General features: G+C 34.8%; 1 protein-coding gene across 2 annotated transcripts in view; it reads left to right on the forward strand.

Annotated features, from left to right (window-relative positions):
- LOC138319166 (protein mesh-like) overlaps window positions 1-25,007 on the forward strand; it is a 33,574-nt gene extending 8,567 nt beyond the window's left edge. Inside the window, exons 6-22 of one of the 2 annotated variants that reach the window (XM_069262108.1) lie at window positions 3,114-3,256; window positions 3,373-3,518; window positions 3,842-4,141; window positions 7,864-8,132; window positions 8,830-8,973; window positions 9,169-9,327; window positions 10,103-10,255; window positions 12,191-12,316; window positions 12,723-12,971; window positions 14,877-15,053; window positions 15,178-15,351; window positions 15,674-15,781; window positions 16,512-16,685; window positions 17,737-17,910; window positions 22,021-22,194; window positions 22,430-22,663; window positions 23,024-25,007. In XM_069262108.1, coding sequence (XP_069118209.1) covers window positions 3,114-3,256; window positions 3,373-3,518; window positions 3,842-4,141; window positions 7,864-8,132; window positions 8,830-8,973; window positions 9,169-9,327; window positions 10,103-10,255; window positions 12,191-12,316; window positions 12,723-12,971; window positions 14,877-15,053; window positions 15,178-15,351; window positions 15,674-15,781; window positions 16,512-16,685; window positions 17,737-17,910; window positions 22,021-22,194; window positions 22,430-22,663; window positions 23,024-23,202 — 3,083 coding nt within the window. In that variant the 3' untranslated portion in view covers window positions 23,203-25,007. Of the gene's footprint in view, window positions 1-3,113; window positions 3,257-3,372; window positions 3,519-3,841; window positions 4,142-7,863; window positions 8,133-8,829; window positions 8,974-9,168; window positions 9,328-10,102; window positions 10,256-12,190; window positions 12,317-12,722; window positions 12,972-14,876; window positions 15,054-15,177; window positions 15,352-15,673; window positions 15,848-16,511; window positions 16,686-17,736; window positions 17,911-22,020; window positions 22,195-22,429; window positions 22,664-23,023 lie in introns of both variants that reach the window. The other variant, XM_069262107.1, reaches the window with a different exon arrangement.

Below are 25,007 nucleotides of genomic sequence, written 5' to 3' on the forward strand. Positions count from 1 at the left end.
GCAAATTCCATAATGTCATAGATCAATCTAGTATTTTCACCTATATACCTACCTGCAATAAAACCTGTCTGATCTCTACTTATCAATTTGTCAAGAAAAAATTTCAGCCTACACGCATTTGAGCCAGATGCAATTTTATACACAATATTAAGCAATGAAATTGGTCTCCAGTTTTTTTAAAAACTGTCTAGGTTTATCCCCCTTTGGTATGCATGTTACAATTCCCTGCCTTTGAGTTATAGATAATTCCTTTTTTATAAAACCATAATTAATATACCAAAGAATAAAGTGTCCTAATTTTCCCTAAAAATATTAAACAAATTCTGCAGTGAAGCCATAGGAACCAGGACTTTTGTCTTTCTTCATTTTTTTAAAAAAGTATTAGCAGCTTCCTCAATTGAAATAATTCCCTCTAACAACAAAGATTCTGTCTGATTTAGTTTTGGAACATCATTATCATTATTTACAAAAGTATCAAGATCAATATCTTCAATTTCATTACTGTTACTGGCATATAAATTCTCATAAAATAATCTTACTACACCTAAAATGTCTTCTTGTTTTGAAATGATTTCTCCATTATCTTTCTCTTTAATTGGAATTATTTTTGAAGTATAGTTCCGATTTTCTAGGTTTTCCCCTTCTTCAATCCATTTGGCTTTGGAACGTATGGTATTACCCTTCAGTTTATGTTGCCATAACTCTTTCTCTTTTTTTATCTAATTCCTTAAAATTATGATTGTCCTATCTTGCCTCTAAATATCTAATAGACTCTATAAGAGTATCTTCTTCAATATTTTGTTGTTTTTTCTTGAAGGATGAAAAAGATATTGTTTTCCCTCTAATTTCAAGTAGGAGTGTTTCTTAAAAAAAAGTTGTTCATTAATTCGAAACTGAATATCACTATCAGAAATGTTCTCAAGAGAATCAATGTTATATGTTGGTATAGCATATTGTATTTTTACTTCTGAATAAGCTTATTTATAGTGTCTAAGTATTCTCTATCATGCAAAAGCGAATTATTAAACTTCCATACACCTTTACCCTTTTTAAAATCATTAAATCTAATTGATATATTTGGTGATTAATGATCTGTACGGTATCCGGTATCTATATTAGAGCTCTGTATATTGCCTATCATGTTTTCTGATACTAAAAAAAGTAAAGACGTGCTTATTTCAAGGGGTTAGATCTTCTCCATGTGTATCTTCTAGTGTCTGGATGATGTTGTCGGTATATATCAATTAATCCTAGTTCTTCAATTATCTCAATAATTTTATCTCTAGCTTTTGGGTTGTTTGTCTGTTTATAACTTTGATCATAGCCGTTTCGTTCTTTCTGTTATCATTCTTTTTCATCCAAAATGAGTTCCATGAATCCTCAGCGACACTAGAGGTTCAGATATCCATCATAGTGGCGATAAAGAAAACTCAACGGAATTTTATAATCTGTATATGAACTCGTAATGATGAATGTTAATTGATTTTGTTTGGTTGATTAGGTTTATAGGTCTAACCTATTGTCATCATGTACCGTTCGACGTGCTTAAACTTTTCATTTAAAGGTCCAGTGTACTCATATTTGGCCTATGGCATGCTAGGATGAAGGACTACCAAGTTTGTTCAAATGAACGACCTTGAACTTCATTCAAGGTCACATGGGTTAAATAGGCTTATCTCCTTAAATAACTTATTGTGAATAACTTAGATCCCTAGAGACCTGATATAGGGCCTGTGACATGATTGGATGAAGGGCTACCAAGTTTGTTCAAATGAATGACCTTGACCTTCATTCAAGGTCACAAGGATCGAATAGACTAAAGTTTAAACAACTTCTTCTCCAGAACCGAAAGTCCCAGTGACTCATATTGAGCCTGTGATATGCTGTGATGAATAGCTACCACGTTTGTTCAAATGAATGACCTTGTATTCCATTCCAGGTCACAGGGGTCAAAAAGGCTAAAATCTTTCAATAACTTCTTGTAAATAATTAAGAGGTCTATAGACCTTATATTGGGCCTGTGACATGCTGGAATGAATGGCTACCAAGTTTGTTCAAATGGATGACCTTGACCTTCATTCAAAATCACAGGTATCAAATAGGCTTTAAATCTTTAAATAACTTTTTGTGAATAATTAAGAGTTCTAGAGACCTAATATTGTGAATGTGACATGCTTGAATGAATGGCTACCAATTCTGTTCAAATGAATCAGCTTGACCTTCATTCAAGGTCACAGAGATCAAATAGGCTAAAGATTTTAAACGACTTCTTGTAAGTAATTAACAGACCCAGAGACAGGGTATTGAATTTGTAGCATGGTGGGGATCTTCATGGTCTAATTCGTCAAATACAGTGTATATCAGAACCCGAACTTTTTCAATTAAAAGAGTTTTGTTGTATTGCCTTAATTGTTTGCCACTACAATATTCTTTGAGGTATTGTATTGTGCCAATGGTCAGATGATCGTTAAGGCCCATGGGCCTCTTGTTGTCTTATTAACATCTAGGGTCATTTATGGATGACCTCCCGTTGTGCGTTGTGTCGCGTGTGTGAAGTGTGTGAGTGTTTAGGAAGGCCATAGTATGTTCGTGCTCTGTCTCTTTGTAATAATGGCAATTGTCCTCTTTGTTTATTACAACATGTATCTCACTGAAACATTTTACCAGTGACACAGATCAAGCACAACCACATGGTCACCGTATACGGACAATTGGGTTTTATGAGTTTAACATCCTATTAGCAGCCAGGATCATGTACGGACGTGCTAGGTTTGTTGGTGTAGGAAAGCTGTCGTACCAGGAGAAAAACCACCGACCAGCTGCCAGTATCAGGCTACTGCCCCACATGGGATTCCAACTCGCGACCCAGAGATGGAGGGCTTGTGGCAATATGTCAAGACATCTTAACCACTCGGCCACCGCGGAAAATGGGATCAAATACAAACAATTTTTGATTAATAATAAAACTACTTTCTGTTAAACTTTAAATATATACACATCAACTCTCTGATGATAAGTTTTAAACCCTTTTCGTATTATTCTTAGTGTAGATATTTTTATGGATTACAATGTTCATCTCTGCTACTTTTACTAATGCCTTTTTTATTTTATAGTGAACCCTTTGTTTAGTGAACCTGGGTTGGTTCGTGTGTTGGTTGGTGAATGGGTCCGAGGTAAAGTCGTCACCGTTCAGTGGACTCCCGATAGCTTGTCATTCACTGCATCTCAGGCTGATATCCAGCTCTACACTATAGAGGTAGGATCCGGGTGATTTTTTTTTTTTTTAGATTTGCAACAAATCATCCAGTCTTTCGGCTGTTTTGTCAACATTACCGGCGTTAACGTTAGTGGCATATTGATATTTTTCCACAGCCAAATGATGATGGGCATCCACGCTTTATCCTAGAGAAAACGCTGTCATCCTCTGTGATCGTCAGCAGAGGCTCAGCCTCGTTTGTGTTTGACGTTGAAACAACTGAAGTAATTCTCAAGATGTCTGAAGTTGGAAACAACTCCACGTAAGTAGTAAATGAAAACAATTGATGACCTTATGAAGTATAAATACATAGGAAAATTCGCACAGTAAATTTGTACAGTAGATCGACGTCAGTTTTTCCCATGGGTGTAAAGTATATTGTTTCTTTACGAAACAACTATAATTTCTTAAAGTAATTATTATGTCTTATCTATCCTTAAAAGTCATCATTTGACAATATAATCGTCTTTCGTTTTTTCGTTTCCATCGTCTGTAGCAGCAATATAATTTTTGAAGAGTATACACATTTCTGTACGTGTTTATTTATCTCAATTTTAATACGATATTTATTGTTTTGATAATAAGGTTTCAGCACGGTGTCTGGTCGGATGCGTTTGTAGTAAAACCCGACCTGAATACCATAAAGGGACAGACTGATGCGAAAGACACGTGTGAAAGACAACTGAACGCCGATAAGCAACTGCCTTCATTGGCAGAATTTGACATTCAGGCATGTCCATGCAGGACGGAGCAAATTGAGATTGATCTTGCTAGATTCAAATTGGATCCTCTATGCAATGGCACCCTGGATCATATAGATTTCCGAACCTCCCGTAGCTGTCAACAAGCGCAAGCCCGCCAGTGTTTTCGACTCAACACTCCAGGGTACATTTATTTATTATTTTATGTTATTTGTTTCATTTCTATTGGTTGGATATATTAGGTTATTTCCCATAGACCGAAAGAATTGTACGTCAAAGGTTCTGCTTGAATAATATATATAATTGGCGCGATAGGACAGCTTTCGCAGATCTGATATATTGTTCTGATATTCTGATAAGAAATCATTACTTTTGATTCATGTTTTCGAGTCTCTCAATAACATCTGCTTTTCTCCCCAAAATTAAACCTTTTCCAAACATGCATTGACCCATCTCCATTCAATGCTTTCGAATGCTTTCTGCTTATCTAAAATTATAACAGCTAATCTATAACAGTTCCCTCGATACAATCAATGATTGGATGATAATATTTTTTTCCGAAAAAGGATAGATTCCTTGTTTTCCAGATTTGTAAGCAGCTTTGAAACTTATTTAACTTTTCCTTCCGTAGTGCGTCATCATCTACAATATTTCCATGTAAGACTCCTAGCGTTTTAACATTATTCGTAGACCAATTTATAACTCTATATTACAGGACTTTATTATTCCATCTACCAAGGTCGATACCGGTTGTTTTTTCAAAGTTGACTTTAGATTCAGTTTTCGTACATGCTAATAAATGACTCGGTAATTGATGGTTAATTAAATACAACTATTGCTGTTCAAAAAGGGAGGAGGATATCAGAAATTGGAGACTTCTTGCGATGTTGAATGTCGAGACACGATTGAGTTATCTTAATAAAATTACAAGCATTATTCTTAATATTTTTTGAGTTTCTAAAGTCAAAGACAAAAGATGGAAGGACATTCTACATAGATGCGAAGCTTACTTGTGTTGAAAATTAAATACAACTATTGCTGTACAAAAAAGGGAGAGAGGGAGGATATCAGAAATTGGAGACTTCTTACGATGTTGAATGTCGATTACAAAATCATTGCAAAAACATTGGCAAATGGAATTAAATGATCACTCCCAATATCATTCATCCTGACCAAAAAGGGATTTGTTCCTGGCACAAACATAGCGGAAGCAAATAGACTCATCCAAGGTATATTTGAATACAGTAATTTAGAAAATGAGGAGGGAGCTGTTATATATTTAGATCAGCAGAAAACATTCGAAAGCCTTGAATGGGGATGGGTCGATGCATGTTTGGAAAGGTTTAATTTTTGGGGAAAATCAGATGCTATTGAGAGACTCGAAAACATGAATCAAAACTAATGAATTCTTATCAGAACAATATATCAGAAGATCTGCGAAAGCTGTCCTATCGCGCCAATTATATATATTATTCAAGGAGAACTTTAAGCATGCTCTTTACGTAAGAATAATAACATAGATGGAATATTAGTACCAGGTAAAATTGAATCAAAACCAAATATGCCTGCGGACGATACCGAATTATTCTTAAAAGATTAACCATCAATTACCGAGTCATTTAAAGTTATTAGCATGAACGAAAACTGAATCTAAAGTAAACTTTGAAAAAACAACCGGTATCTACCTTGGTAGATGGAATAATAAAGTCCTGTAGTATAGATATATAAATTGGTCAACGAATAATGTTAAAACGCTAGGAGTCTTACATGGAAATATTGTAGGTGATTACACACTACGGAAGGAAAAAGTTAAATAAGGTTCAAAGCTGTTTACAAACCTGGAAAACAAGGAATCGGTCCTTTTTCGGAAAAATATTATTATCCGATCATTGATTATATCTTCGGTAGGGTATGAAATAGAAGCCCGTGGTATTCCTGAAAAAAAAATTTGAAAGACTTGAACTCAATTATCTGGAAATTTATATGGGATGGAAAACTAGAAATGATAAAACGAGAAGTAATCTGCTCAAACCAATCTAAAGGGGGATTCGATATTACAAATATCACACTGTTTACTCGAGCAAAACAAATAAAATTGATTTATGAAATTATACACGGCGAAATAACTACTTGGAATGCAACAGATAAACACTGGCTGAAATCACTAGATGGCAAATTTCATATCGATACATTTGTTCAGATACCAACTCTTTAAATCTGTCATGAATATCTATTTTTTACAGAAATCTCTTAGCATCTTGGTCAAAATTATTAAAAACCGATAAGCCAAGAACATTAATGATTTAAAATTACAAGAACTATTTGGCAACCACATGATTCAATTTAATAGTACATTTAATCGGAGGCATATGGGATACACATCATAAAAAAATTAAAGACAACTACGAAATATACGAAAAACTTACTGATAAGAGAAAATGTATTTCTGAATTAACAAGGATTAAATCCGCCTTATAATATAAAAGATTACTTAAAAGGGAAATTACCTTTAGTGACAACCCTTTTATTGACACTGCATTAAGAATAGTAGATAGGGATACCAGTGTTGTCGAATATAGAAAACTGAAACTGAGCATTATAATCGAGAAGTTGATAGATCAAGTAGAACCCAAATTGGAAAAATCTATACCATATTTCATGGATTAATGTGTGACAGAAATGTTTTAATATATTGTCTGGTCTAAAAATAAAAGAATTTCAAAGGGAGTGTATACATCAAATTCTTTATATAGATATGAAAATACGTAAATTTGGAAATTCTGATTGGAAATGTCATTTTTGTAAAAGAGAAAATGAAAATATCTCATTTTTTTTAAATGTGAATATACAAAACGTATTTTAAAGTATGTAAAAGCCTTAATGAAAGATATTACACCTAAGTACACTACCGAAATACTACACATTGAAGAAAATGTAACTCTCGGCTACTAAGGTAGAAATGACTTTTCTGTCTTGGTAAACCAAGTTATTTGTATTATGAAATTGATAATTTGGAAGAATCGAAATCATGTAAAACACAACAACAAACAAATAAACGTGGAACATTCAAAATTCCTTATTAAGAGACAGATTTACAATGAACTTTGGCTTTATTGCAAATTCCAACAAAAGAAAACAGTTCCTGTTGATGTGGTTTCCAACATATATGAAACATTACAACAAATTTGAATTATATTAAATTAGATAAGGGGTTGTTTACTGTACTGTGTATTTCAAAATGAACTTTTTTGTCTAGCTGGTAAATACTCAAATACACTTAAATATTTATAGTGAAATTTAGATATTATTTACAAAGCATGTTTTATCAGAAATGAACCTTTATTGTGTTTCAAAATTATCTTTAAATAAAAGTTATAATGTATGTATGTATGTATTGTTTCAATCATATGTCTATATGTACAAAGTTTAATTCGCTATTATGAGTGCTAGAAAAATAAAGAAGAAAAAATACAACTATGTACGAAAGGATTTTATCATCAGAGTCAATAATTTCATTTTTAGTGCTTTTAGGAAGGAAAATTGGGACCGCAAATATAACATTGAAAGACAACCACACACTAATTTTTTGTCATGATATTGTTTAATTTCAGCATCAATATTATGATCCGGTAAGAAAGTTTTGTTTCGTAAAACGAAGTTTGGTTATACCGCATTGGGTCTGTTTCACGCTCTTGAGGTTTTGACCTTGTCTATTGATATGATTGGCGTGCGTTGTCGGTGAATTCCCTCTTGAATACATGTTGTTAAGTTATGGTTTTGTGTTTACATCAATATTTGATGTAGTTCACAAGACTGTCGACAATGTTAGTGTTTTATTTTTAAATCTCGCATTGGGATACCCTTACACATTGACAAATACCTGATATGTGAATGGTTTTGTTGCAGTCCTCACGGGTCCGGACGTTTGTGTTGTTATGACTTCCTGGGTAACCTGATGGATGCCAAGTCTTTGTCTGGAGGTGGTACTGCTCATCGGTTCCACTACCTTGGGGGAGCTGACAGTGTACCTTACTTATCGAACCTGCTATACGACACGTCTCCCTACTTGCACTGCTGTACTTACATACGGGATACAGCAGGGTTACGTCTGTGTGACATGTTCCTTAAGCGCCGTCCACAGGGAGACTGTAAAACCTACCAACCAATTAGGCCTGGTAAGTTTCCATACAGTGTAGCACCCACTTATGTCCATAGATTTAATAATTAGGTTGGTTGGTTGAGTGGGCTCCGATTATCATTAGTGTCATTTAAGGACGAACTCTCCGGCATGCTATTTGTTGCGTATGTGAATGTATAATGTACTATTTTTTGGCAAGCTGTGCTATATTCATGTTGTGGCTCTTTGCAATAGTGTAACAAACGGTCATATAATACTGACAACGGATGAACCAGTTTTCTACTATCTTTATGCTGAATGCTAAGCAGGAACAAAAACTGTCACTTTTTTAAACTATGGTGTGTATCGGTCACTCAACTCAATGCCAAAACTGAGGTGGTGTCAAGGTAACATGGTAGCTGTAAGGAAGAAGAAAGTCAGTTTGGAAGAAGAAAAAAGATAAAATCCCAAATGAAGTCCGTCTTTTACAATCATGCAACGAGGGCAGCAGGTACAGTTCTAACGTTCCTCATGCAGGGGTTGATTTTCATAAGAAATTGTTTTTACTCCTGAATATTTTTAGACAAATTAGACATACTCAGAGGAATACATGTCTAGTGGAACTATAATCTCCCTAGTATTTCATAAACAACTTCCACATAGTAATTATAACGATCATATCCTAATTTTGCAGATTTGTTTTGATCTTACGGCTATTAATCCATTGTGTCTGTTTCGTCCACCTTCACACATAGCACGCCTGAGCGGCGACCCTCACTTTACTTCACTAGACGGTTTATCATATACGTTCAATGGCGTCGGAGAATTCGTACTGCTGAAAAACGTCAATGATACATTCTCCGCACAAGTCCGAATGGAACAGGTGGCTGGACCGGACGGTATGTATGACACCAAACTCTTCATTCCTCATGACATCTCCGTATTTTTAATTAATAAGACACGGCCACGACACATCTTACATCTGTGTTGCATCTTGTTTGTTTTGTGTCCGATCATATGATAATAAAATCTTGCCTATATAGCTACCAGAATATCATAGATAATGCTGTTACTTTTTCCAATGTGTTCTTCAGGTGCTTTGCGAAAGGCGAGTGTGATAACCTCTTTCTCAGCCAAACGATACAACATGTCTGATACTGTAGAGGTTCGGCTGAATTCCATCAGGGTGGCAGATGTCCTCATTAATGGAGAAATACTGGACTTTACCAATTATAGATCTCAACACTTTATCGGTAATTGTTACATTACACGACATCAGCCTGAAAATATTTTATCGAATTTTAAGCTTGACATTTATCATTTTATTAAGTATGGAAAAATATTAACCGTGTGCTATAAACACACGGCGCTGCATATATATATATATATATATGAATCGAAACTGGTGTTTATTTCTGAGAATTGTGTCAGGAAATTTACGAAAAGATGCGTTCAAACACACAGACCTAGATAATCCCCAAACCATTCACCGACCAACATCTTATCATCAAAGGATCGAACCATCACATACCTTTGACAGCTTATTTCGTAAAAGGCGACTAAATTTAGGATCTTATCTTTTCTCTTCTTCCTAACTTTATCCTTCTTAATGCCTCCCTTGGCACCGCCTCATTTTTGGCTTTGAGTTGAGCGTTCGCCCCTGTGAGGAAGGCTCTGGGTTCTGTCCCCTGGCCGAGACACACCAAAGTCTATAAAAGTGATAGTTTCTGCTCCGGCTTAGCGCTCAACATACAGGGAGTGGGACGACTGGTCCGCCCGTTGTCAGTATAATGTGACCGGGTGGAGTGTGTTGCTTGGTGCCTTCGGCGGCATGCTTCAGTGTTATAGCACTATAAAAAGGACAACAGTTCCACTATACAAGAAGACACAACATGAACATACACGTAACACACCGCATACAGGGGAGGCCGTCCTTGCATGACCTTAGCTGTTAATAGGACGTTACTTAATCAAACAAACAAACAAACAAACAAGATAGGTATAACTTATGCTAGCCTTTCCATTTAGGTGTTTCAACAACGATGTCTGAACTGAATAGTACAGATGGATCATTAAAGCAGATCAACGTGATATTCACTGAACCCAGACTTGCGTTTCGTATCCTGGCGTATCCTTCTCTCCTTAACGTTGTCGTGGTGTCAGGATCAGACAGCTTACAAGGTATGCATCTTCGATCATTATGCCTCGTCGCCATTAATGAATTAAGGTCGTATATGAAAACAAAATATGGAATTAGGACTTAATGATACAAAGGTGGTGTTCAAGCTAATGTTAAACGTCATTTGAGTAGATCGAATTTGGAAAAAAAAAAAAAACCGAAAACGAAACATTGCTCTTTGTCATCTCATTTCACCCGGGTTTTGTCCACAATTTTACCCCCATTAAATATATTCTCATGACATTTTCTATCTATGTGTTGATTAATTTCGAAATTTAAATCCGAGAAAATGATTTTTGAGTGACTTGAAAATAGAGAGATCAGGTAGCAACGGACAACTTCTTTTTTTAAAATACCTAGCTATACATTTCTAGTTAACGAGTCCAGAGTCCGATGTAAGTGAAAATTAGTGTACATTAATAATTTAACATGCTAGATATCATGATAACACCTTTGAAAGTATTGGTTGCCATGGTAACATAACGTAGTTCTCTGATTGGCTGAAATTTAACTAAGGTCAGAGTTAAGCGGAGATTGGTATATAAAGGTTAACATGTATGCTGAATAACATGGTATCACTTTCAAAAAGATTGGTTGTCATGGAAACAAAATGGAGGCCTCTGATTGGTTGGAATTTAGATATTAATATATTTGAATGAAAATTGGGATATAGGATTTATGAAGTATGCTGGATAACATGGTATCACTTTCAAAAAATTGGTAGCCATGGAAACAAAATGGAGGTCTCTGATTGGTTGAAATTTAGATATTATTAGATATAAGTGAAAATTGGTACATATGGGTTATGGGGTATGCTGAATGAGATAGTAACAGTTTGAAATACATTTTGTCATTGTAACGAAATAAAGGCCCCCTGATTGGTCAAAATTAAGATTGTAGCTTTTGTGGTGCCGGTATTGGTTTTTTTTAGATTAAACTTATTTTATTTGAAAACCAAATGTAACTGTTTCCATCTCTTTAATCATTTTCAATTCAATTTGAAATGGTTTTATCTACATAAGAGAGATGGATAAACTCAATTTGTATATTTTGAGTTTTTTGCCAAAAATATATTTCTCTATAATAATTATTTGATTTCTGATGTTAAAAAAACTATTTGTTTCACCCAAGAGCATATACAGTTGTTTGGCTCATTTGTACTGTTAGGAAAAATGCAAGAATAAAAATGCACTAATTTTTGAGTATATATGTTAGTTTATAAAATTCTATCACTAAATGTTGTTTTATTAAATTATATAAAATGCTATTTTGCCGGATTTCAATTTAGCAAAAAAAAAAAGTATCTGTTATAAGAATATACATATAGCATGTTTTTAAAATGGTTTAAAAGTGTGGAAAAAATCGATAACATTCCAAATATTCCCAGCAAAGTAAATATCCTCAATTTTCATCCTGCTAAAGAATTGTTTATTTCTTTTTTGCTTGAAAATCACTTTGTTGTAAAAATAATTAGTAAATATCATTACAAATTGGTATGAAATAAAGAATGTATCTTTTATTAACAAACATAATAAAAAAAATAAGAAATACGTTCAGAAGTTGGACACAAGGGGTCCTCTTGCCACATACCCAAAATATTGCTAGAATACACCATTTTCGGCCCTTAATGAGCTTTTAAAAATACAAAATAGATAAAAAGCACATATAAAGTAGTTATGTACCTAGACCTTTAACATTGCAAAATAAGGAGAAAACATCGAAGCGTTGGCGAATTTTGCAACCCCACCTTTTAACATTAACGAACTTTTAGTAATGATATATTTCTGTACTATTTCATCATTTTCATAAATGTATTAACAGCTGCAGAGAGATTTATGCAAACTGAACTGTGTTGACGGATATAGTACCCTCAATATAATGAAGTTTATTTCGTACGAATGCAGCATACGTTTAACGTTTTGATGTTTTTGATTCAGGAAATATAACAGGACTTTTGGGAAACTTTAACGGTGATCCTGATGATGACTTGACTACAGACGATGGACATAAGATATCTCCTAACAGTACCGCGAGGATTATTCACCAGATGTTCGGGCTGACATGTATGTATCTTTAAATATATTAACATATCTGCTTGCGTGCCCTTTGCAATATTTTATGATAGTACATTCATAATGAAAAAAATGCAATCGTGAATATGTAATATTCATAAATAGGGAATACTTATTTGTATCGAATGTCAATCACAATATCGAAGTTTGTTGTGTCTCAAAACATTCCCATATGACTGGAATGGTAAATCCTGTGACAGTTAAAAGACTTGATTTGTGAACAAATACGATTATTATATGTTTTCCCTATCGAATACCAGTCTTTGAGAGTAATTTTGAAGATAGCTTGCATTGTTTACACGGTTACTCGTTTTACCATTAGAAGTACCCCTTGACCGTTTTCGATGGAAAGCGATGGAATGTGTTATTGTTTTTACAGTGCTGTATATTGTTTCAGGGAGAGTTAAGAAACGGGATTCTCTCTTCACATACCCTATAGGAAAGAACTATTCAACCTTCCAGAACGAGGCGTTCACTCCTATCTTCCCTGAGCCTTCCCAAACGTTTACTCCGGAAGCATGGACTATATGTGGAGACGATGAATTTTGTCTCTATGACTACCATACCACGGGAAGGGCAGATATTGCTGGTGCAACAAGGGCCGCTACTCAGACATTCAAAAATATTCAATTACAAGCGGAACCAGGTCAGAGATTTTTTATTACAATATCCCAGCCATCCTCGATATTCCAGGGGTTTCGATCACTTACGATATCTACACCCCTGGACTATCTCATAGTAAAACTGGAGGACACAGAATAGAACAGGTAATTTAGTCATTTGATGTACATCAAAAGAGCCGTATAACGGTACACTGTGGTTGACTGTGTGGCTTTGATGTTAGGCGTCGCTCTCTCTGTAGTCTTCAAAGTAAATCTTTGCTAGCCTGTGATTGGTCAAATGTTTTCCGCTGAGCTGCCTTCAATTTCACTATGAGATAGTCCAGGGGTGTAGAGATCGTAAGTGATCGGAACCCCTGGAATATCGAGGATGTATCCCAGCGGACGTGTAGCTTTAGTGATGAATTATTGCATTAAAACCGACACATTTCCTATTAGGTTTACAAGCGACTTACGTTTAATTTCTGTGGTACAAGTGGATAAAAAACAGTCTTTATTTTCATTGTTTATTATAACAATATGTACATTTCATTTTCGTCTTTCAACTACATTTGATTAACATGTTGGTTTTATAAGTCTGCGACAATAAGTTTTCACTGGCTTTTCAGTTTCTGCTTATATATTTACTAGTCGTCACACCACAAAAAACATGTAACTTATCAACGAGGACTTTGAGAGGGAAATTTATATTTACGAATATTTAGCTTGTCTTAATGATAAGATTTTCACGATAGAATAAAGGCGACAGTTTTTTTAGCCTACCATCATCAGATGGTGTGCTATTCAAATCGCCTTTCGTCCGTGGTACGTTGTCTTTTCTTCCGTTCGTCCCTCTGTCCGTGCATCCGTTAACAATTCTTGTTACCGCTATTTCTCAGAAAATACTTCAGGGACTTTTTTTCAAATTTCATATGTAGGTTTCCCTAGAACCCTTGTTGTGCATATTGCATTTAGAGACAGATTCGTCAACAAAATGGCCGCCAGGTACACATCTTGGATTTTAATAGTTAAAGTTTGTTACCGCTTTTTCACAGAAATACTGAAGGAATCTTTCTCAAATTTCATATGTAAGTTCAGAAAGTACCGTAGGAATCTTTCTCAAATTTCATATGTAAGTTCCCCTTGTACCCTACTTGTGCATGTTACATTTTGGGACAGATCAGTCAAAAAGATGGCCGACCGGAATTTTGATAGTTAAGGTTTGTTACTGCTAATTCTTAGAAAGTACGGAAGGGATCCGTCTCATAATTCATGTGCAGGTTCCCCTAACGTTCTAGTCTAGCAAATTGCATTTTGGGACCGATCGATGGACAGGAATGCCGACAGGCCGCCATCTTAAATTTTGATAATTGAAGATTGCTACCGCTATTTCATAAAAAGTCTTGAAGGGATCTGTTTCAAATTTTATATGTAGGTTCCCCTAAAGCTTTAGTTGTGCATATGGCATTTTTGAACTGATCGGTGAACAAGATGGCCGACAGGTTGCCATCTTGGATTTTAATAATTTAATTTTTATTACCACTATTTCACAAAAGTCCTGATGGGATTTTCTCAGATTAAATCTGTATGTTCCTCTAGGGCCCTAGTTGTGCATATCGCATTTTAGAGCTGATCGGTTAACAAGATGGCCGACCGACTACCATCTTGGATTTTGATCGTTTCATATGCAGAGTCACCATCTTGGATTTTGATAATTGAAGTTTGTTACCGCAATTTTTTTCAGAAAGTACTGAAGCGACCTGTCTCAAATTTTATATGTAGAATGTTTGAAAAAGTTTGAAAAGCAGAGAAAAGATCCCTCTTTCCAATGTCAGTCATAGATCATTTTTTGGTAGGTGCCAAGATCCCTCTGGGATCTCTTGTTTTTATAAAATGTAATTCTGTATTTATATTTCATGTTAATGGGGTTTACTTTTATGAATTCGTTACAGCTATTGTATGCAGCCATCCTATCGATGTAGCCTATGGTTACTGGAATTCAACCGGTTTGACAGTCAATTCTACTGCAGTTCTCCAATGTGAGTTTGGTAGACGACCAAGCCGTTCTGACGTCATATCCTGTACGGCAGATGGAACTTGGGAGAACAGCACTGATGCTTGCATAGAGAGTATGAAAGAATATCCTTAAATTATGTTTAAATTATATTCATTCTTCCTGAATAATATTCATAAAAGACATATTGTTAAAATATGATAAAATGTAAAACCTTTGTTGTCATTTTTGATTCGTAGTCCGGTGTGGAACACTTCCGGTCATTCCGTCTGGACGTTGGATGGCGTCTACCTTTGCAGTCGGGACTAAAGCCACTCTACATTGTGATGTTGGATCGAATTTAAATGGTTCGGGCATAATGACATGTGATAATATAGGCAGATGGAATCCCTACGGACAAACCTGTGTGAAAGGTATGTGATGTTTCTGATACTGATTCTCCTTCGGATCCACTAACCGGAAAAAGAGCAGAATATACTGTACAGTAAATATTTAATAACGTTGCGTTTCTGTACTAATTTACATGTTTACATTAATGCAAAAGTCTAATACTGATGATTCCTTAAAAATTCACAAATGGTCACCACAGTAAGTAATTTAAAGATTTTATGTAATATATAGTTATGAGCTGGAAATTACTCCATAATGCTCAGAACCTGTAGGGAACATGGATATAAATTCAACATATCTGTCCATCAATAAACATCGCATTAACCTGTATGTCCTCCTTTGAAGTTGATTGTGGACCTCCCCCCGCCCTGTCAAGAGGACACTGGGTGACCAATGGGACGACGTTTGGACATTCCGCTCTATTGGAGTGTGACGAGGGATCGGAAACTGTGGGTAATACGCATGCTCAGTGTGGGGTCAATGGAACATGGGAAATGGACACGCAAGTTTGTACCCTGAGTATGTTAATAATGCATCAAGAAAATTAATGAAAACATGGTCAATAAATAGAATGCAGAGATGTTTACGTGCGCTCTCAATGGTAACCCGACACTATTATATGAATGTGTTCACCTTAATTCGCTTTGTTTATTTATGGTTGCGTTATTTTTCTAAAGACGTAGATGACTTATAAATCCTTGATTTACCCTTGAAACTCATCATATACATAGGATTACAAGTATCATCGTAGAAGTATAACACTCGTGTGTACGATCATCTAGTATGCTTGTATGGTCAGAAGGAACAGTGATTAAAATCAAACCTATAAGTTTAAATGACAGACCATAATTTACTATAAAATTGAAAGTTAAAACCATATTTGTTGAAATTATCACTAGACTTCTTTGAGCGTCGATGTCAATATATTGTTCATGTTATGATGTTAAAGAGACAAATAATGAAATAAAGAGACACATGAGGAAAACCGCTACTAGTAATCGAACAAGAATCTCGACCAATCAAAAGACCGGAAGGTGTTATTCCACTAAAGAAATATCAATATATTTATCCAACACCCAGTACATTCATACAATGGTCTGAGAGTGTAATAACACGACGTATTGTGGTAGGAAAAAACCAATAAATTATAAAGACAAAAACAACTAAACAAGTTTTCTTCCAGTTGATTGTGGACACTTGCCTACGATAGCACACGGTCATTGGAATGTTACCATGACAACATTCGGCCACACTGCTGAGCTGGTTTGTGAGGAGGGGAGACAATCCGCTAATGTATCTAACGTCACTTGTGGACTAAGTGGCAAATGGAATATAAGTTCTCTCGCCTGTGATCTGGGTACGAGTTAATATCATATATCGTGATGGCATAGTCATGGTCTAATCTAGTGTACACACTCGAAAATGATATATTTTAATCGATATCTTGTAAGGCTATGGAAACAATCACGTTTCTTTGTGCTATTTGTTTTGCCTCTTTGTCTTCTCTTATTACCATGGTAACATGATTGACGGGGACTTAAACATAGAGAACTTTTAACACATCTACATGTGTAGGTATTCTTAAAATATCTAGCTGTTTGTTATAAGGAGTCTTGAGCCCTTTCAACAAAGCATTTATCAGCACAAGTTTTAACAAATATTAAAGTGTTTAATGTCGCATTGAGATGTAATATATGAAGCAGGTTGTTATCTCATATTATTGATATTTACATTTTCGTTTTCTCTTTGCTATATAACCTTACCAACTGCGAATCGTTTACACTTGTGTAAACGCAGTGGTTACGGCGCAAGAACACACGCACCGGAACACTGACTTCCGCAAGTATTGTGAATCCGCATCCGATTAGGCCTATTTGTATCTGTTTGACAAATATTCAATATATTGCATGTATGAATGTAATGTAAATCGTTCATTAAATCTCAGCAAATAAAATATTTAACAAATATTGTATAAATGGGATGAATAAAGATAAAGTTAATGTGGAACTGTATTTTGTGGACCCTCTGAATTTGACAACATTTCCCGCGAAATTGAAGCCAGCTGTTCCGGGATTCCATCAATTGACCGGCTGTTTCAACAGTCGTATAATGTTGAAAAAAACCCATAGTTTTATTGTATTTGAATGCTTCCTTTTTAATGGAATGATCGATCGAAATGTAAATATAAGGAATGATTTTCATTGTTTGTTGTTTACTGGTGTGTAAACTGCATTTTTGTACAGATATTTCAACATGACGCGCTAACGCGATTCATTTAAAATATCTGTACAAAAAAATGCATTTTACACACCAGTAAACAACAAACAATAAAAAATAATTCCTTAAATAATGGATGTACATGTATTAACATTTGTGACATTCGTTTCAGTTATTGTTTATGATTACAGTTATCTGCGGTCCCCCACACCCTGCACACAATGGTATGTGGACTGGTGGAGAGTACACATATGGTTCCCTACTCCATCTCAGGTGTAATGTCGGGAGTAACCTTATTGGAAATGACACGGTCAGCTGTGGAGCTGATGGACAGTGGTTAAGCACAGGACAAAAATGTGATGAAAGTAACTACTCTGATAGTTTTCATATATATTATCTTCCCATTCATGCTTTAAGCTTTTGGTGGATCTAATTTGGCTTTAAGTGATCGACTCCCACTTTATACTATAAGTTTTAGAGACAGGTGAGGCTAGCCGTATAGATGTGTTTTTGATTTCAGAGAACCTGGGCAACATTGTCTCCTGTGACATTCGTCCTGCTCAAATTAAGTATACTGACCATTTAGCGGCATCTCTTAAAATACAGCATAATGCAAACGCCCAGGTCATGGGGATATGGAAATTAAATAACAGTTTATTACAGGAAGTTGGTTATAAAACAATGGTAAGAAAAGTGATAAAAGATTTAAAAGAAGAGCAGACCATGCTAAAAATGGAGGAGGCTCAGTTTTGGGATTACTGTAAAGTAAATATCAAAGATAAGACAATAGATTACTGTAGGAATAAAAGTAAAAGTGGTTCAGTAAAGATACGGCACATGGAGAAACAGCAAGCTGATCTAGAAATACAAAACGATCAGAGTTCAAATGAAATGCTGAAAGAAAGAATATCGGAATTAGGGAGAAACTTAGAATCTCTTTATGAGGAAAAAGCCAGAGGAGCACAGGTAAGATCAAGGGTAGCATGGGTGGAAAATGGGGAGAAAAATACGAAATATTTTTTAGGGATGGAAAGACAAAGGCAAACGAAAAATAAAATAACAAGTATCAGGCAGGGTGATGATGTTGTAAGTGACCCCGAGAAAATATTAAAAGAAATTAAATTGTTTTATTCAAATCTCTATAGCAGTTCATGTATTGATAAAAGGGAGATAACTACGTACATTGATAGCTGTGATGTTAATTATACGTTATCGGACCACGAAAAGTTATCATGTGAAGGTGAGTTGAAATTAGAGGAACGTACAGCCGCAGTGAAGAACTTGAAGTTGAATAAAAGTCCTGGTAGTGATGGTCTTACTGGTGAATTTTATAAAACTTTTTGGAATGACATCGCAAATATCGTTTTGGAGTCTCTAAATGACGGATTCAGGAAGGGTGAGTTAAGTAATACGCAGAAACTTGGAGTTGTAACTCTCATTTATAAGAAGACTGACCCAAAATTGCTACAAAATTGGAGACCAATTACTCTGTTAAATCTAGATTATGAAATAGCGGCTTATGTATTGGCAACAAGACTTAAACCACTGATGCAACGCCTATTAAGTACAGATCAAAACGGATATATTAAAAACAGATTTATTGGTTATAACATAAGACAAATTCAGGACATTATAGATTATTCCGAGAAATTTAATATTGATTCGTGTTTGCTCTTTTTAGATTTCACTAAAGCGTTTGATACGATAGAGTGGGATTTTATGTTTGGATGTTTAGATAAGTTTGGTTTTGGCCAATCTTTTATTAAATGGGTTAAGGTGTTACATACCAATATCAAAGGCTGTGTTAAAAATAATAACTGGTTAACCGGAAGTTACGTAGTGTCACGTGGTATCCGGCAAGGTTGTCCCCTCTCATGTTTGACCTTCGTCCTAGCAACGGAAGTACTGGCTCAGAAAATGAAAACTGATGCAAACATTAGTGGTATCAAAATACAAAGTAGGAAAATAATAATCTCTCAACTAGCCGACGACACTACGTTATTTCTGAAGTATATAGACATCAATAGAGCATTAGATATTGTTGAACAGTTTGGGAAAGTATCTGGTTTAAAATGAAACAAATCTAAAACGTAGGGGTTATACATGGGATGTTACAAAAATAAAAAATAAAATACATTCATGGGTATAAACTGGGTTACGCAAATCAAGTCGTTAGGTATACACTTTGGTACAAACTTAAAGGTATGTTCAAATCTTAATTGGGCAGACAAAATAACAAGTATTGATGCCCTAATTAAAAATTGGAAAAAAAAAGAAATCTGTCTATGTTAGGAAAATCTGTTGTGGTGCAGTCTTCATTGAAACCACAAATTACGTACTTATTAAGTGTCCAATATATAAGTAACGATCAAATTAAGGAAATTGAAAGGAAGATTTATCGATTTATTTGGAACGATGGACCAGAGCGTGTTAAACGTAGTGTAATGATTGGAGATAAATCGGAAGGTGGTCTATTTATTCGGGATGTTGAATCCCATATCGATGTTTTAAATGTATCCTGGATAAAAAGGTTATTATCTACTGAAGATTCGTCTTGGAAAGTGATTCCAAATTATTATTTAGACAAACTAGGTGGAACCAGAATACTGTTTCAAATGTTTCCGGGACACATACGTAATCTTCCAAAAAATGATGTTCCAAAATTTTACATCAATATATTGCAATCGTGGTTGAAACTTAGGGAAAGTAACAAACCACTCGTTGATTATAATTATCAAGATATTTGTAGTGAGGTCATTTGGGGAAACAAATACCTCAAAATTTATGGAAGTTCCCTTATCTACAATACATGGATTGAATCTGACCTAATCTTCATTAATGTTATACACATGTAATTGGTAATGACGGAATAGATGAATTGAAAATTTATCGACAATTAAAAGAAACAAGAAATTGGATAAGTGAGGTAATTCAGGTAATGAAAGCTATTCCGAAAGAATGGAAAAAAAGCTGAAGGGAGATAACGCACGTACGACTGTACAAACATGTTATGATCTACTGGTGTTTGATAAAGGTGTTGGTGTTAAATTGCAAAATGTGAATAATAAATTTCTTTATTCTACTTTTATTAGAAAAAAGAAATCTCTTTCGTACTGTAGAGGTATGTGGGAAGGTATATTTCTACTAGAAAATACTGGTTCGATTTATCATGGATTATTTGAATTTATCAATAATAACATCATAGAGAATGATGAAAAAATATACAAATGGAAACTATTTAATGATATCCTTCCAAATGGAATTTTGCTTAAAAGATGGAATATTATTGAGGATGATACATGTTTGATGATTATCAACACTATTTTATTGAATGTCGATGTGTAGATGCTCTTTGGAATTTAATCCATATATCTTTAGAAAAATATCACTACAATGTACAATTAAGGAAAATGATGTTCATTGTTATAGGTTATAAGATTGCTGATCAGACTTACAGCGAATTTAATGTTCTTTTGTCCTTAATTGGCTATACAATATACAAACATCATATTTCTAACAGAAGAGTTGACAATTATTCTACTGTTTCCTATTCAAAATATATCTTGATAGAAAGTTACTGTTACAACGATACAGAGATATGAAATTATTAAAGAATATGTCAATGTACTTAAATGAAGAACAAAATAATTAAAAAGATGATTAAAAGAATAAATTAATAAAACATCGTGCAATGATGATAAACCTTGGCGCTCTGAGCGCTTCGCGATTAAAATGTACTTATAAAAGTTTAATGTATAGATTTTAAATGTAAAAGATGGTGGTCGAGATAAAATCGTAGTTGTGGATAAGAGATAGTTGTAAAGGAGAGAAGGTGGTTGAGGTGAAACGGTAGTTAAGACGAGATGATGGTAAACGTGATATATCGGTTGAGACGAGATGAGGGTAGAAGTGAGAGGTTGTTCAGACGAGATGGTGGTAGAAGTGAGAGGTGGTAGAGACGAGATGTTGGTGAAGTAATATGGCGGTAGAAGGTAGAAGTGAGATAGCGGTTGAGACGAGATGGTGGAGTGATATGGCGGCTGAGACGGGATGACTAAAATGAAATGGTGAGATGGTGGTTGATACATATAGGAGATGTTAGTTGGGATGAGATGAGAGAGATAAGTAGAGAGCATGCTGGGATGTATGTATAAGAATTATATTGAAAATGCATGTAATAAGTCCAAGAGTCAAAACGGAAAATAAAATACTTGTTTTATATACGCCTGAGACTATATGAATGCGATTAGAAACAGGTGTAATGAGCCAATATCTGAGCACAAATAAAAAATTTAGAGGCATATTTAAGGCATAATAAAGGACACTTGACGGAAATATAAAGCGTGTTTTCCCGTGAGATAACAGTCAAATTGTAAAACATGGATGTATTTGATAATCAGTATTTCATTTGTTTTGGATCATTTGATCGGAAATCAGAGACGGATGTAATCCATTCCTTTTAAATCATAATTTAGTTGATTGTGGAATTCTACCCCACGTATCGTATGGACAGTGGAAAAGTAACGGAACAACGTTTGGGCATACAGCCTTTCTACTATGTGACGAGGGAAGACAACCTAGTAGTCCTGGGAATGCCACTTGTGGAGTAAAAGAAACATGGAATGTCAACAATCACACCTGTCAACGTGGTAGGTCGGCAACCTTTAGACACATAGAAACACAGCACATTCAAGCAATCATAAAATCTCATCAATGATCTGTTCACGAAAACATACATAAACAAAAGTGTTATGAAATACCCCACTAAAACATGGGTTCCTTTTCTTGATGATGGGGTAATTTTAATATGACAATTGATAGCATTTTAAAAATCTACAGTTTCTGTAAGACTTTGTCGGTTATTTTTGTGCATCTTTTTTGTAGTCAGGTGCATCTTACCGACAGCAGCCAAAGACGGCTACGTTGGGACTGGTGATGCCTCTAACTGTACCATAGAAAACATCGATACATCCGTAATTACTTATTGTTATTACGGCACGTTGGTTCAACTTGGATGTCCGGAAGGAGAGACACCTAGCGGGAATACCACTACTACTGCCCTCTGTATGGCAGACGGCAAATGGTCACATACACACCTGGAATGTCACAGTAATCCAGGTGATATACTAAAATTTTATATTCTATCCTATTCTATTGTAACGAATAATATGACAGCAGTCGTGGTATTGATTGGAATATGCCATTATTCATGGATTTCTTTTCTGTCACAACCAGTTCAAATGATAAGAAGCATATTATGATTGAGAATTGGCACTTATTTGCATCATACACCTTTCTACCTTTTGGAATTTATATTTATTCAAAATATATAGATATATTTAATTTTTATTAAAACACTCTCTACATGAAAACCATTGATCTTGTTTTTGTTGTAAGCATTGCATCCTTGGGTCATATCACCAACATATCTGAAAATAATTCTTTATTTCGTTATTAATTGTAATACTTGTATTACAGCGTCCAGTGATTCTACCAAGAAGACAATAGGTGGGACAGTTGGAGGACTGAGTAGTACAATTACCGCCATCATTGTGTTTATCATCATACTACGTCGGCGTAGGAAACGTTCATTTAATATCACCACGTCTGCTCCAGACATGGAAAGTCGTGAACATATCAAAACTACTACAATGTAATTACATAACGTGTGGTGTAGAGTGTTTATGTTTCATAGTTCGTATTTTCTTTCTTCGTGCCGAAAAAGAACGTCAATTTTCCAAGGTAGTCATTCATTTTAACAGGTGACACTATGGAAAACAAACAAACAGGTAAAGGACTATCTAAGAAAGCCGCGGAAAAAAACGATTTATGTTTCTTTTTTATATTTATATCCCCCATTTCACGACAAATGTATTGACATCAAGTTACTTACATGAATTGATGTTGATTCTCATTTGACTGTGTACAAATATGTTTTATAACTTAATGAAATATTTTTTAGTTTATATATAGCGATAGCATATGTTTTAACCAAGGGAATTACACGTTAAAGATTCGTTGATTGTGTATATATATGTGTGACACCATGATTGGCAGAGTTAATTAGAAAACAGGAAGAAAGTTTAATGATAGCCCGCCACATAAAGGTAATCAACAATTTTGCTTTTATTTTTTTTTATAAAATGGCAGAGAACTAATGGGTATTTAAGCATTGATGCCACTATTTTTATGGAGGCGTGTGAAATACGCCTTCCATAATTCAGTTACTGTGGTTCTTAATGATAACCGGAACACTATACCTTGATAATCCTATAGACAGATCCGGAACTAAGGGAGATAACTACACTGTGTATTGCAACGTACGTTGTGTATTGTACAGAAGTCCATAATTGTCAAGAGTTCTCTATATTTTATCACATGCTTCACATTTTATACGTACCTCATACATTGTACTTGTCTGATTATTCCCCAATGTCTTTGATGGTTCAAAGGGAGATTCTCAAAGAATATTTGACTCGATACAATCGATTTGGGAAGACTTGGACTATTACAGCGAGCTCATGCGTTTAGTATGCCTACTGTTACACCCACCAGTTTCTGATACAAACGTACTGCTAGTACCGTTAGCTTACAAACTTCGAATCTGGTTGTAAATAAAAACTTGATTGTTAGCGAAATTAATCCGATCCGCATCATAAATGTATTTGATCGCTGGTATTCAAACGAATATTGAAACAATATAAGATTCTGCTTCAGGCATGCGCTGCAGTTTTACTAAATATCAGCTAACAGCTCAGAAGTTTCCTTAATCAACATAATATTCTACGACCATATCTGATTAAATACGGGTATATTTGACCAATATCAAATATCTACAGTTATAGTAATATCCATTCTATTGTAAATAGTTATCATAGCGTCCAACTGGAACAAATTTTGAGTGAAATGACCACGATTTTTGACTGTCGACTGAACTGAGTCAAGCAGACGCATGTTTTATGCATCAAAACTATTAATTTTCATTACAGTGAATGATGATAATACAGAAACTTGTAACTCTGAGTTCAAACTGAGTTATAGTTGAAAAAATAAGTTAAAATTAAAATATGATGCTATGCTATAATGAATAACAAATCAATGTAAACAGAATAGATATACATACATGTATTATTATTTTGGAAAATATTCACATTTTAAACAAGAGATCCGTGAGGGATCTTGGCGCCCACCAAAGAATGATCTATATCTGACAAAGGAAAGATGGATCTTTTCTCTACTTTTTAAACTTTTTCAAACATACTACATATAAAATTTGAGACAGATCGCTTCAGTACCTTTTGAGAAATAGCGGTAACAAACTTCAACTATCAAAATCCAAGATGACTCCTTGGCGGCCATCTTGTTGATCAATCGGTCCTAAATCACAATATGCACAACTAGGGCCCTAGGGAAACATATATGTGAAATTTGAGAAAGATCCATTCAATACTTTCTGTGAAAT

This window comes from Argopecten irradians, chromosome 3 (assembly GCF_041381155.1).
Source record: "Argopecten irradians isolate NY chromosome 3, Ai_NY, whole genome shotgun sequence".
NCBI classification, from domain to species: domain Eukaryota; kingdom Metazoa; phylum Mollusca; class Bivalvia; order Pectinida; family Pectinidae; genus Argopecten; species Argopecten irradians.